This window comes from Eschrichtius robustus, chromosome 14 (genome assembly GCF_028021215.1).
Source record: "Eschrichtius robustus isolate mEscRob2 chromosome 14, mEscRob2.pri, whole genome shotgun sequence".
Classification (NCBI taxonomy): Eukaryota; Metazoa; Chordata; class Mammalia; order Artiodactyla; family Eschrichtiidae; genus Eschrichtius; species Eschrichtius robustus.
Window position 1 is genome coordinate 17,210,530 of NC_090837.1, and position 14,936 is coordinate 17,225,465.

At 43.0% G+C, this 14,936-nt stretch overlaps 1 protein-coding gene across 1 annotated transcript in view; it reads left to right on the forward strand.

The window, feature by feature from the left end:
- RNF10 (ring finger protein 10) overlaps positions 1 to 13,231 on the forward strand; it is a 30,712-nt gene extending 17,481 nt beyond the window's left edge. The window contains exons 7-17 of the mRNA XM_068562417.1: positions 1,900 to 2,060; positions 3,394 to 3,519; positions 3,833 to 4,109; positions 4,324 to 4,457; positions 5,459 to 5,576; positions 5,814 to 5,915; positions 6,926 to 7,081; positions 9,538 to 9,638; positions 12,034 to 12,091; positions 12,189 to 12,347; positions 12,943 to 13,231. Of these exons, the coding sequence (XP_068418518.1) occupies positions 1,900 to 2,060; positions 3,394 to 3,519; positions 3,833 to 4,109; positions 4,324 to 4,457; positions 5,459 to 5,576; positions 5,814 to 5,915; positions 6,926 to 7,081; positions 9,538 to 9,638; positions 12,034 to 12,091; positions 12,189 to 12,347; positions 12,943 to 13,019 (1,469 nt within the window). The 3' untranslated portion in view covers positions 13,020 to 13,231. The remainder of the gene's footprint in view (positions 1 to 1,899; positions 2,061 to 3,393; positions 3,520 to 3,832; positions 4,110 to 4,323; positions 4,458 to 5,458; positions 5,577 to 5,813; positions 5,916 to 6,925; positions 7,082 to 9,537; positions 9,639 to 12,033; positions 12,092 to 12,188; positions 12,348 to 12,942) is intronic.
- The last annotated feature ends 1,705 nt before the right edge of the window (positions 13,232 to 14,936 follow it).

Genomic DNA, 14,936 nt, shown 5'->3' on the forward strand with positions numbered 1-14,936 from the left:
AGGGGAAGATTTACACATTTAAAATACAGATTAATGTCCAGAACATACAGGTGTTCTATAAATTAGATGAACAGTCTAGTAGAATAGGCTAAGCATCTGGCAAAGCATTTCCCGGAAAAGGATATCTGAATAACTCCAAGTATCTACAGAGGCTTAACTTTGCCTAGAGTTATGCAAATCAAAATGCCTATCATAGTCACTCTCACGCACGCACACACACACGCACACGATGAAGCAAATATAGGCATACCTCGTTTTATTGTGCTCCACAGATACTGAGTTGTTTTTTTTTTGTTTGTTTGTTTTTTAAACAGATTGAAGGTTTGTGGCAACCCTGCTGTTGTCAGATGATGGTTAGCATTTTTTAGCAATAAAGTATTTTTTAATTAAAGTATCAACGTTGTTTAGACATAATGCTATTGCACACTTAATAGACTACGGAAGAGTGTAAACAAAACTTTTATATGCACTGGAAAACCAAAAAATTTGTGATCCACTTGATTGTGATGCTCACTTTATTGCAGTGGAACCAAACAGGCATATCTCTGAGGTATGCCTGTACTGGGTTTTGGCAGGGGTGGGGAATTGGGTACTCTTGTTCTTTGTAGGAGTTTAAATCGATAACAGCCTTTTGTGTGTGTGTGGGGGGGGTGGATTTGGTAGTATTTAAAATATGCACAACCTTTGATTTTGCATTTATACTTAAATATCATAAAGAAGTCATTTGTACCAAGGAGCATGTATAAGGATATTTTTGTTACAGTGTAATAGAAATTGGCAATAACCTAAATGTTCCACAAGAAACTTTCATTAGAGTATATCATGCTGTCGAACACGATACAGAAGGTAAAAATGAGATAGATCTGTATATTACATTCTAAAGTCCACAAAATCGGGGGGAGGGAAGTAAAGGAAATAAATCATCCATGATCCTTTTACCCAGAGGTACCCCCCAAACGTTAATTGTACAGTTTTCTTCTATGCATGTATGTTTTTGTGAGATTGGGATTGTTTTCTTCTTTGGCATCTTTTCTTTCCCCATGTAATGTGGCTATTTCTCCGTGTCACTAAATGCCTCCTTCTTAGAAAAGCATTTTTAATGTCTGCAGAATTCTCTTTAATGAATATACCATCATATCATTAACTGTTTCTTTATTGGACTTACTGTTTGGTTGCAGCTTTTCTGGTACTAAAGATAATGCTATAATTAATGAACATTGTTTTTTTTTTTTTTTGGCTGCAACTCACCGCTTGTGGGATCTTAGTTCCCCAACCAGGGATTGAACCCAGACCCTCAGCAGTGAAAGTGCAGAGTGCTAACCACTGGACCGCCAGGGCGTTCTGAGAACATTAATTTTTTGACTACATCTTTGGTTTTCTTAGGATAGCTTTCTTGTGTTACGGGGTCAGAGTTACAAACCTTATATTAAGGTCATTGCTAAAATTTTTTAAGGAAAACATGCTAAATCAGTCCATTTTCACTTTAGGAAAAAAGCTGTGTATGAACGTTCCTATTTAGTCACACAGCCATGAGCTTTTTTTTTTGGCTGCATTGGGTCTTCGTTGCTGCGCGCGGTCTTTCTCGTTGCAGCAAGTGGGGGCTACTCTTCGTTGCGGTGCGCGGGCTTCTCATTGCGGTGGCTTCTCATTGCAGAGCATGGACTCTAGGCTCGCGGGCTTCAGTAGTGGCAGCACTCGGGCTCAGTAGTTGTGGCACATGGGCCCTAGAGTGCGCAGGCTTCAATAGTTGTGGCGCAAGGGCTTAGTTGCTCCGTGGCATGTGGGGATCTTCCTGGAGCAGGGATCGAACCCGTGTCCCCTGCGTTGGCAGGTGGATTCTTAACCACTGCGCCACCAGGGAAGTCCGGCATTTCTGTCATCTTGTTGGCTTTCTTGTAGATGAACAGCACAGCCAGTACTCCAAATTGCTGCTGGCCTCGAAGGAGCAGGTGCTGCACCGGGTGGTTCAGGAAGAGAAAGCAGCACTAGAGCAGCAGCTGGCAGAGGAGAAGCACACTCCCGAGTCCTGCTTTATTGAGGCAGCTATCCAGGAGCTCAAGGTGAGACGATACACTGGAAATGGGACGGGGTGGTGGGGATTAGTTACTTCAGCCCCACGTTTAAGATTACAAGCGGGGAATGGCTAAAAAAGTAGGTTTGCTCTGGGCTTTGGTGATAGGAGGGAAGGGGTTGACCTAGGGATTTTTAAACTGCTCTCTGGAGCTGAAAGGAACAACTCAAGATGATCTTATAACTGAGACCCTTGAGTTTCTAGATTAGCTGTGTTCTTAATTAAGCAAGGTGGGTTTTTTTGTTCTTTAGGAAAACACTTGGATTTATTTTTGGAGATGTTTTATTTGAGGGACATTGGAGAAATTACTGTGGCCTCTCCAACGGGCTCTAGCAATGCCTGCTGAGGATTTTGGAGCATCAAGAATTATCCAAATATAGAATCCCTTATGTCCTGTATCCTCTACAATAGAGATTCTTAAACTGGAACAAGCATCAGAATCACTGGTTGTTGTGCTCCACCCTGAGGGACTGGTTCAGTAGGTCTGGGCTCAGTAAGCTTAGTAATTTGCATTATCCCAAGTTCCAGGGTGGCTCTGATGCTGCTCATCTCCAGATCACATTTTGAGAATCACTGACATATATTAGAACAATGAAAGCCCACATGAAAGGGGCTGTGCTAAGGTACTGTACTTATTTTTATCTCACTTAAGCTCCATAACCTGGTGTGATAGAACAACTATCCCCTTTCATAGATGAGGAAATGGAATCATGGGTTAGATAATTTACTTGAGGACATATAACTAATAAGAGGTGAAGCTGGTATTTGAATTTCTATCTCTCTGACTCATAAGTCCTCTTTGGGCAGCATTCTTTGTATTTATTGGGCTGGCCAAAAAGTTTGTTTGGGTTTTTGTAACATCCTACGAAAAACCCGAACGAACTTTTTGGCCAACCCAATACTTTTTAATTTCTTTCTGTAGTGCGGAGCATTTTTTCAAATGCATTTCAGGGAGAAGAAAAGCTGTGTAGAAGTAGAGCTGTCCGGGTTGAGGTGGGGGTTGCCCAGACTCTTATCTCCTGCACTGGGGCTCTCTCAAAGCTTCGTTCGTAAAAGCTAGAAGACTAGTTCTGTGTCCTGGGATTTCTGTTCAGGAAGCTTTTTTGTAGTGTTGTCGTTATCATTGTCAGAGATGCTAAGCAGAGTAACATCCCATTTGAGTACTAGGCACTTTTGCTTCCTGCTTCCCTTAAAGATTGAGAATTTTAAGTACTTAGACTCTTCCTTTTTGCCTTTTAACTTTTGCTCCTGTTGAGAAAGGCCATTGTAAGATTTGGCCCTTCAAACTAAGTATGTTTCTGGTTTTCTCTCCGGTGCTCTAGACTCGGGAAGAGGCTCTGTCAGGACTGGCTGAAAGCAGAGGGGAGGTCGCTGGTGTCGTGGCTGCTCTGGAACAACTGGTGCTGATGGCTCCCTTGGCGAAGGAGTCCGTTTTTCAACCCAGGAAGGTTAGTGTCCCAGTTACAGGCTAAATGGCTGCTGTTCCTCAAGTGCTGCTCTTCAGCTGTTAGGCCCTGTTGTGAGGTCTGAACTTTTTTGGGAGAAGAGGGAACTATGAGTATTTCCTATGTGCCTTTTAATTAATTAATTAATTTATTTATTTATTTTTAACTTTTTCCTATGTGCTTTTTCTATGTGTGTTCTTTCCCCAGTGATGTTAAATCAGTGAACGTGACAGCTAAGGTAAACCTCAAGAGAGCTTGTTTCCTGTGCCTGCCTTTGCCACATGTTCTTTCTGTGACCTACAGTTTGTCCCAACAGGGCATGCTGGAGTATCTGTCTGCTTTTGATGAAGAGACCGCAGGAGTTTGTCCTCTGGGCTCTCCTCCTCGTCCTCTTGCTCTCCCTCTGGTAGAGGAAGAGGAAGCAGTTTCTGAACCAGAGCCTGAAGGGTTGTCAGAGGCCTGTGAGGACTCGGAGTTAGCAGAAGACAATCTTGGAGAGGGGACCATTTGTACCGAGTCCAGCCAGCAGGAACCCGTCACCAAGCCAAGCATCACACACCTGAGCAGCTCTCCTTGTTACTACTTTTACCAAGGTGAGTGTCCCTGAGGAGGAGGGCTGGGCTGCTGGCTAATGTTTCAGAGAAGTGGTCTGGCTCTCTAAGCAGAGGGAGGTGTTGCTGCTAGCTCCTGGGCAGCTGGGTCTGTTGTGCCTTTCAGCTTATCGGGGGGAGAGTTGGGCCTGGGATAAGGAGGGCCTGACTTGAGGACTGGCCAAGAGTATTGTGTGATAGAGCCACTTGTCTTCAGCGGAGGATGGGCAGCACATGTTCCTGCACCCCGTGAACGTGCGCTGCCTCGTGCGGGAGTATGGCAGCCTGGAGCAGAGCCCTGAGAAGATCTCAGCCACGGTGGTGGAGATCGCTGGGTATTCCATGTCTGAGGTAAGGGCCTGCCTTGCGAGGTGGAGGGGCAGGAAGCGGGCATTAACCTAATCTCTTTGTGGTGGGCCTAGCTGATCCAAGTTCACAGACTGTCAAGGCCTTTAGTCTTGAAAGGTTTTAAGTCTTTTTGTTAGTGATGGTGCCTGTGAATTTTTTAAAAGTTAAATGACCCTCCCCCACCATGCCAGGGTTCTGTTAGGTCACTCACCACTGCTGTCTGTATCACAGGTTCATTTATTGTGGTTTGGGAATAGAGATGTCTCCTACTTTCCGAGATGAGTTTGTTTTTGTTTCTCCTTATTGCTTGGGAGAAATGGCCAAGAAAACAAAGTCCTTGGAGGCTTTAAGGTAGCTTACACAAGCTCGTTATGAATTTTTGGCTTAGCAGGTACCTATGAATTAGTGTCTGATAATTTACATATGTGAATTTTTGCTCTTTGAGAGTTATCGTTGTATTGATCACAAATTTGTTAAAAGCCTTAAATTTAGAGATTAAGTACTATGAACTTTCCATCAAACATGCAGAAAAAGAATAAAAAGAAAATTAAATTAATGGCCTTCATTTTTTATTGTTTTAGGCCAAGCTTTGTTCAGTAGGGAAACCTGCTTTATCTGCCTTCCCAGTTATCATTAATTCAGTCAGTGGTTCCCAGATTTTTTTCCCAGTAAATAACTCTTATCTTCCTTATTCTCCCCTGTTTGTTGTGGTCCCCCAGAAAAGCTGAAACAGCTGATCAGCTTTAGATCATTCATTACCAGCCTCAATTCATTCATTTGCAGCACAAACCAAAAAACTGCTTTTGGTTGCTTATTCTACCTTATGGTAGGTTAATTGACAATTTCTATTCAGCTTTTCAAAAGCTGATAACTTGAGCAGTAACTCTTTGAGCCCCATTGCCATCTGAGAGGGTGTGGTATACTGCCGGATATCTGGGGTGGGAACCTCTGCTCTTAGAGTTAGTCCTGGTCTTAGTTGAGCATCGGTCCCTTTTCCCTTGTAGGATGTGCGACAGCGTCATAGATACCTCTCTCACTTGCCGCTCACCTGCGAGTTCAGCATCTGTGAACTGGCTCTGCAGCCTCCTCTGGTCTCTAAGGAAACCCTAGAGTTATTCTCAGGTGAGAATGCCCCCTACTTTGCTTCCCTTTTTAGTGGAGTTCAGGGATTCTTGTGACTAGAAACCCACAAGAGGAAGTAAGGAGCTTTTGTCATGAGTCTCAGAACCTCCTGATACACTCCATCCATTCATCCAATCCAGCTGGGCCCACTCGTGTGCCCTTAGCTACTAGCCAAGTGGAGGAGTTAATGGCCAGGTTGTCCTGGGTCTGCCTCCTCACAACCTCACCAACCCGCAGATGACATTGAGAAGAGGAAGCGGCAGCGCCAGAAGAAGGCCCGGGAGGAACGTCGCCGAGAGCGCCGGATTGAGATGGAGGAGAACAAGAGACAGGGCAAGTGTAAGTTCAAGAACTCTCATCTGAATTATGAGCACAACTGTGCATCATTGTACAGAGATCCCGTGCCTGGGCCCAGGGGCCAGACTGTTTAGGTCCTATGTCAGGTCTGCCACTTGCTTTCTTCAGCTCTTAAATGTGAGTTGTGAGAGTACCTCCTTACTTCTAGGCTTACATGAGAATTAATGAGTTGATGTTGGTCAAAGTGCATAGCACATAGTAAGTTCATCCTTGGCATAGTGGGTGAAAAAAACCTGGGCGGGTGGGGGAAGGGAATTGGAGATCTGCTGCATGTTGGGGATAACTGGCCCTGTGCTCTCTGGATACATTGTTGGCCTCACCTTTGACTCTGGAGACATCTATACATAGCAAGTCTACCAGGAGAGTCTGAAATAGTAGAGACCTATTGACAAACTAGGAAATAAGTGCAGGAAGTTAGATTTGAGCTCTTTCATACCAGTAAGTAGAATCTTTTGATCTGGTTCTTAAACATAAGCTTCACTGAACCAAGGATTGTGTGACATGAGGGTCTAGTTAACCTCCTGAAAACAAGGAATTGAGTCCTTGGCTAGGGAAAGGACTTTAACTATTTTGACTCCATGTGGTATGGTAAACATAAATTTTATTTCTTCAACTGGGATAAGTATATAGCCGGCATACCAATGTTGTGTAGCTGTTTAGCACAAGTCCTGAATAGTTGAGAAAAGTGATGTTTCAGGAACGAAGGCATTTTTGTTTTAACTTTTTATTATGGAAATATTCAAACACAAGTATACAGAATATTATAATTATCCCCAGGTTTATCACCTAGCTTCAACCAAGAAGAGTTAGAACAAGGCTTTTATATTAAAACAAAGACATATTATAAAATGACAGTTACTATAAATTTGGGTTTTAAAGCTCTGTCTCCATCATTCAGACCCCTGGGGGATTCATACTGACTGTCCACAACTGTTGGAAAAGATTTGAGGAATTCTGTACGTGGGCCTACCATTCTTGTCTTTGCTTTGCAGACCCAGAAGTCCACATTCCCCTCGAGAATCTACAGCAGTTTCCTGCCTTCAATTCCTATACCTGCTCCTCTGATTCTGCTTTGGGTCCCACCAGCACTGAGGGCCATGGGGCTCTCTCCCTTTCTCCTCTTAGCAGAAGTCCAGGTTCCCAAGCAGGTAAATAGAGTTGGGATTTAAAGAATGAAGTTGACCACCAGCCACAGACCTTAAGCAAAGCCCTAGTGTCTGAATTTACAGCTGTGATCTCGGCATGTGATCTCGGTGGGGGTCTTTAGGGGACTAACCTTACTTGGGTGGTTAATAGATTCCTGAGATCCATCAAATTCCTACCATTTGATTCACTTTTCCATTGGCTGTACCGACTTAGCTTCCAAAAACCTCAGGCAGCTCATATAGCAGGATGGTTAAACCTAGATTTTTCTCCGCAACCCAGCTGTTTTATTTCTAGTTTCTACCTTTAAGATACTCCCCCTGTTTGTGTGAACATCTTTATTTATGTCGTCTTATTTATGATAGGGGGAGAAAACAGCCTACAAAAGTCTACTGGTAGGGAAATGGCTAAATTACAGCATTTATACTATGAAATTCTTTACACCTACTGAAAAAGAAAATAGCTGTCTTCCTGAACTAATGGTTAGACCTTTAAGATAAAAGGAGGTTGTAGAACAAGACAAAACATGACACCATTTTTGGGTTAAAAAAGCCACACAAAACAAAGCATTTCAATATGGGTTTATATGTCTAAATGTATAGAAAAATACTGGGATGATTGTGTTCCAGACCGGGAGTGAGATCAGGATTGAGAGGCCTTCAGCCTTTTTTTTTTTTTTTTTTTTAACACCTTTATTGGCGTATAGTTGCTTTACAGTGTTGTGTTAGTTTCTGCTGTATAACAAGGTCAATCAGCTATATGCACACGTATATCCCCATATCCCCTCCCTCTTGCATCTCCCTCCCACCCTCCCTATCTCACCCCTCTAGGTGGTCGCAAAGCACCGAGCTGATCTCCCTGTGCTATGCGGCTGCTTCCCACTAGCGATCTGTTTTATATTTGGTAGTGTATGTATGTCCATGCCACTCTCTCACTTCATCCCAGCTTACCCTTCCCCCTCCCCGTGTCCTCATGTCCATTCTCTACGTCTGTGTCTTCATTCCTGTCCTGCCCCTAGGTTCATCAGAACCATTTTTTTTTTTAGATTCCATATATATGTGTTAGCATACGGTATTCGTTTTTCTGACGTACTTCACTCTGTATGACAGACTCTAGGTCCATCCACCTCACTACAAATAACTCAATTTCGTTTCTTTTTATGGCTGAGTAATATTGCATTGTATATATTTGTCACATCTTTATCCATTCATCTGTTGATGGACACTTAGGTTGCTTCCGTGTCCTGGCTATTGTAAATAGTGCTGCAATGAACATTGTGGTACATGACTCTTTTTGAATTATGGTTTTCTCAGGGTATAGGCCTTCAGCCTTTTAAAAATGTTTTTCCTTATATATAGAATGTATTAATGTGTCATGAAATGAAACAGTTAAAAGGAGTTACTGTAATTTCAGAGAGCTGTCTTTTCTGATCTTCATCCTCCTGGCAGATAGTTTTTGATACTTAAAATTTATTTTTGTCAGGCATTTTCAATGAAAGGTCCAAGATCAGAATATTTAAAACTCTTGGTGACCCTTGTGATCATATGCCCATCACTTGGCAGATTTAGGAGCCTGAGACCAAGGCAGGGACTTGGTTAGTGGCAGGGACTGGGACTGGAATCTGGGTCTTGAGGGCTGCACAGCCATTCTGCTCTTCATAATGAGAAGAGAGCTACTAAACAAAGGAACATGGCAAAACATTGACTACATCATCTGTGATACAAAGACTGCGTTTTCACATACTAGCTTTTCTGAAGTTATGTGGGCTTTAATGTATTCAGGCAAGAGCAGTTGGATGGTCCTAGGAATAAAAGTACCACAGAGCCCTGGCTGACCATGGCAGGGCCTGCTGCTGGGAGAGTGAATAGGCCTCTCCCTTCCAGCAGTGATCAGGGCAGTGGGTAGACTGATCTGTGGGAAATGTTCAACCCTAGGTCAGAAAGGATGGAAAAGACTATTACCTAGGGAGTATCAGGGAAAAGCTTGCATCTTGCTGGATTTTGCTGCTGTATGTGTTTTGGATTCTAACTGAATATTCCCAGGTCATAGACTTCTTTTGGCTGGAACATAAAGGCTGACATGATTACATTTTATATCTTTTTTTCTTGGAGCTTTTTCATCCATATAAAACCATTCTATGACAGTCCGATACCTAGGCCTTGAGAACCAGCTGATGTGGAGAGGATTTTTCTTACCGTGGGAATAGATATTGCTATGCCTTCTAGTGTTATTGTAACCATGAAACTTTTCTCTCTCTATGCTGATCACTCATGTGAGCAATAGGCCATGTTCTTGGCTTTATAAGCACATGGCGGAGTTGAAAGTGGATCACAGTTAGCTTTCTGAGGCAGGGTTGGTAATTATCCAGACCCGATTCTGGGTTTGTCTCTTCTCTCTTATTAACAGGACACTAACTCTTTGGAACTTGACTTGTATAATCAGGTCTCTGGTTCCCTTTCAGACTTTCTGCTGACCCCTCTGTCACCCACTGCCAGTCAGGGCAGTTCTTCATTCTGCGTTGGGAGTCTGGAAGAAGACTCTCCCTTCCCTTCCTTTGCCCAGGTAAACCCGTTGCTTGTGAAGCAGCCCAAGGGTACATAACATGAACTTTGATGCTCGTTCTTTCTGGAAATCCCTCTGTTGGAGATGGGGAGACTTACAGGCTAATGTTGCACTGACTCTAATAACCATGGAAGGCTTTTTAAAGACGGAAGGTCATGGAGTTAGTCTCAGATATTACCATAGACTTACCAAGGAAAGAGGCCAAGAGTAGTTGAGGAAGAATCAGGAGCTTTAATTATTTAACAAGTCAATAGATACTTTTGTACTGAGCACTGTTCTAGGGGCTGGGGATATGTCAGTCAATTTTAACTGGTCCCTGGTTCTAGGACCTCTGATTCAGTGGTATCTGTTACATATAATAAACCATTCTTCTTCACTTTGGGAAAGGGAAAGTTGTCTTGGTTATCTTGTAAGTAGCCAAATCAGCTTTCTTGAGGAGTTGGGTTGGAGGCAACACTAGGCTAGTGACATTTGATGTCAGAGCAGTATTAATCTTTAAAACAAGCAAAACACTCAGCATTCCTGCAATCAGATAACTGAGGAAGATGGACAGACAGCTTGACAAGCAGCCTTGTAGGAGGTTAGTATTCACTTCTTTGGGGCTAGTTTGGAATCATTAGCTTAACAGTTCTTTAGAGCAGTTAGTTGATATGGATATTTCTCACGTACAAATGGCAGTTTGTGCTGAGGAATAAGCAGGAGTTGAACTTTGGTGAGGAGAGTCCTTGAAGTCAAGGAGGATGAAATAATTGAGAGCAATCCTGAGAATGAACTGCTAGGTTTCAGAGGTTAAAAGCAAGTGGCTCCTAGGAGTTAGGTCAATGCCTAAGTTTTTTTAGCTAGGTTTTACTGCCATTGCTTTTTTCAGCTTTATATTTTGAAAAACTTAAGACTTAAAGAGTTGAAAGAATAGTATAATGAACATTCATACCTTTCACCCAGATTTACCAGTTGTTACTATTTTGCTATATTTGCTTGCTTTTCTCTCTCTCTCTTTTTTTTCTATGTTGAAAGTAAGTTACAGACCTCATGAATGACACTTCACAACTAAATACTTGGGAGATACATGCCCCCAAAATGACATTCTCCTGTATAACTACAATTACCATTATCACATCAAAGACAGCTGATTTAATACTATCTAAGATGGCACATATTTTTATTTTCCCATTTGTCTCAGTGTCCTGTATTGTTTTTAGTCAGATTTAATCAAAGACTATTCATTGCATTTAGTTTTTCAAGTCTCTTTAGTGTCCTTTGATGCATAACAGTTCCTCTGGCTTCGGTTTTTTTGTTTTTTACCTGTGACATGGATATTTTTGAAGCATCCAGACCAGTTGTTCTATAGATTATCCTGTAGTTGAGATTTTTCTGATTGTTTTTTCATGAGTGGACTCAGGTTAAACATTTAAACATTTTTGTCAAGATTAAAATATAGGTGATATATTTTAATGACCTTGGAAGAGTAAGATGATTCAGATGTCGTACTATTGGACCCCAGACTCCCAGGGACCAAGGGAGCAGATCATCAAAGTGTGGTACATGATGACGAAAGTTTATCAGTGAAATCAACATCTGCCAGTTGAACTCATCTTGCACAACATGCAAGCCCCACTTTGGTAAACATTTAGGACAGGCATTCCTACTTGTATCTTCTTGGGCTTGTCTCTTGGTAAAATTCACCCTGCTTTGAGTGGCATGGTATGTGTGGCAGCTGGGATGCATAGTGGCCCTCAGCACTTACAGAGCTGGTCTTGGCCAAGTGGGATGAAAAATTTCCTCACTCGGGCAAGAGGAATAGTTGTTCTGATTTTACTGTACTTGCAGGGATATGGTTTATGGCTGGATCTAAAAGTTAATAGTTAAGGAACTATTGGATAAGCAAAGACCACAAGGTAATGAGGGCTGTGGGAGCAGTTTCGGGATAAAGTTAAATTGATTTTTGTGGCCTTAAGTAACTGAGGTTTGATAACCAGGTGGTTTGTTTTAAAATTGGAAGGTCCTGTATACTCCTTATTCTAAGAGGTTGATGTTTTTAGGAGTTTCCAGAAGAGTAGGAAAATTTGTCAGAAGCAGGCAATGACACAGAGTCAGGATTCCCAACTTCAGAATCTGAGTATGAATCTCTTGTGCCTTCTTTGCAATATTCTTTACCTGTTTCTTTCCTAAGGAACAACTGGTTTCCCACCTTGTGGGTTTCATTGCCAGTTCCATTGGTCAGGATATAGAGGACATGACCAAAACAGTGTTAAGGAGAGAAGTATCTAGAAAATCTTTTTCCCAGAGGAGGTAGTTGGTTCTTTGTCCCCTGTACCAGTTGGTGTCAAGGTAGGAGTCTGGAGAAGAAATGGGGTCAGTTACTTAAATTCTTTCCTCCCCTTTCACACTTTGGCAGATGCTGAGAATTGGAAAAGCAAAAGCAGATGTGTGGCCCAAAACTGCTCCAAAGAAAGGTGAGAACAGCCCTCTGGTAAAGGGGAAATTTGGCCCCTTTCAGAAAGTAAAAGGCTCTAGTGTTGTTTCTGCAATTTTAACACTGGTGTTTTTTAGATGAAAACAGCTTAGGTCCTCCTGCCCCTGTGGACAGCGATGGGGAGAGTGATAACTCAGACCGTGTTCCTGTGCCCAGTTTCCAGAATTCCTTCAGCCAAGCTATTGAAGCAGCCTTCATGAAACTGGACACGCCAGCTACTTCAGATCCCCTCTCTGGTAAAGGCACAGAAGTGGGGTGCTCAGCTCGGGGCTGTCATTCCCTCCTGGATCCAGTGGCAGACATCACTAATCAGTTGCACTTTTCCCTCTGAGCCTCAGGGCTCACGTTCTAGTGTCAACTAACATTCCATTTGGTACGTTAGCACCTTTTTGCACCCCAGATTAGCCTTGGTGTGAAATTCTGAGGACCTTTTTTTTTTTTTAACCTTCTAAGACACAGTGGTGGAGGGTGGCTAATAGATGGAGAAGGTCAGGCTTGAAGCACACCCCCGCTCTGTGGTGGTCATGAACTAGATAAGAACAACACTGGCATTTATGGCGTGCTTCCTGTGTGCCTGGCGTTGTGCTAATTTTATTCTCCCAATACCCATATTAAATGGGTATAACTCACATTACAGATGAGGAGCTGGGCTGGGGACGTAAGTGATGGACCTGAAGACAAACACCAGAGTGTGCAAGGGCTGGTATTTGAATCCAGGAGGTCTAATTCCAGAGCCTGCACTCCTAGCTGCCTGCGACTATCATTAATGAAAACTGGCCAGGGGGCAAGGCGATGGCATTCTAAGCTAAGCTGTTTCTGTTTTCTGTTTAGAAGAGAAAGGAGGAAAGAAAAGAAAAAAACAGAAACAGAAGCTCCTGTTCAGCACCTCAGTCGTCCACACCAAGTGACACTACTGGCCTGGCTACCTTCTCCATCTGGTTTTCTTTTTTCTGCGCTTTTGTTTTGCTGCTGTAATTTTTAAGTATTTGAGTTTGAACAGATTAGCTCTGGGGGGAGGGGGTTTCCACAATGTGAGGGGGAACCAAGAAAATTTTAAATACAGTGTATTTTCCAGCTTCCCATCTTCACACCAAAATAAAGTATTGACACTCACAAGAGATCTCTTCCTGCCATGGTTTTTAGTTTGTTGCCAGGTTAGTCTTTTTGACCCATGTGTAGTTAGTTTTTCTCAACCCGAACTAAGTTTGAGTCCCTTGGAGCAGCCCAAACCAGTGTTAGTGTTACAGCACTGCTCTGCTGTGACATCTTGGGTCAGGGCACCATGCTTTCAGCACACCTAATAGTTGAATCTTTTCTATCTGTTCAGTTCTCCTCTTGTTATCTTTAAGAAACAGAGGGATGGGAATAATATGGATTTAGGACACCCAGCTTAAATTGCAGTTTTTCTTCTGACAAATAACCACGCTGTGGTGTCAGACCCAGGTTGCACTGGCATGTGTGATGGAGGGTTTTGCCTCTTGAACGTGGCTTCTGTTTGGCAAGGAAAGCTGTAACTGTCATTGACGAAGGAAGCCTGGGGACCTGGCAACCTTTAGATAAAGCTTGTTTCAAGTGACAGTGGCCTGAGTTACAGGAACAGAGGAGCCTGGCACACCGGGAGGAAGAGCAGGACAGGTTTAAAAGCGGTGGGCTTGCCCACTGCCTCCCTGTTGCCTAGAGCAGTCTTATGCCTTGGTTTCAGCTGAAGTTGAGTGATGTGAACTATTTTGCTGCTTAATAAAGTGACCTCTAGGTGTAATAGACTATGAAGGCAAATAGTTGCAATAAATCACCTGCACAAGCATTGTGAGCATTCTGGTTTCTTTAAGATGATTTCAGGTCAGCTTTTTTTTTTTTTTTTTTAATATTTATTTATTTGGTTGCACTGGGTCTTAGTTGTGGCTGGCGGGCTCCTTAGTTGTGGCATGTGAACTCTTAGTTGCAGCATGCATGTGGGATCTAGTTCCCTGACCAGGGATCGAACCTGGGCCCCCTGCATTGGGAGCACGGAGGCTTACCCATTGCACCACCAGGGAAGTTGCTAGACATATACTTCTTAATAGATTAAAGTAACAGCTACTATGAGCTTGAGCAATTCGAGTAATGTCTTTCCTAGTGTCGGGCCTAAAGGGTTCTTGAGCTGGGTTTAGCTCTAACCTCCCATTCTTAAAAGGAAGAGATCCTGGGTCAGGAACTCTTCTGGGTAGGTGAAGGGGCATGTGAAGCAAAAAATCACAAATCTTTGTTAAATATTTAAGGGACTTTGAGTGATGTCCATTTCATTAAGTAGAAAATAGGTCCTAGAAATGTCTTTCATAGGTAGCAGATCAAAACTGATTAGTCTCTTGTCCTTCCTAATTCCTGTGAGTGCACTGTCTCACCTGCCTTCAGGTGCCAGGCAGGTAAAAGGCAATAGGGAAGGGTGGAACTGCGGAAGACTACCAGAAGTTGGCAGCTGCTACTTGACTTTGTAATAATGAGGTCAGGTGAGACCAGGTTTTTTCCCCACTCAAAAGTGCAAGAACTGTATCTTTTGTCAGGTTACTTGGTTAAGTATTGGCAAGGAATCTGGAATTCTTATGGTCCTGTCGGTCAGTACTGAGACCAGCTATAGATCTGTGCCAGTTTAGTTGCTGTGTCTCACTAAAACTGCTACTCTGAATGACCTGGATTACTTAGGGCCCATCCTAGGGGCAGGGGTACAAGGTCTCAAGTGGGAGGCTATGCATCCAGTACCACATGGGGAGCCAGTTTTCCGGCCGAGGCCGAGGGTGGAGGGTGAAAGAGACTAGGCCAAGCATGAACTTCACGTGCGCACTAAATGC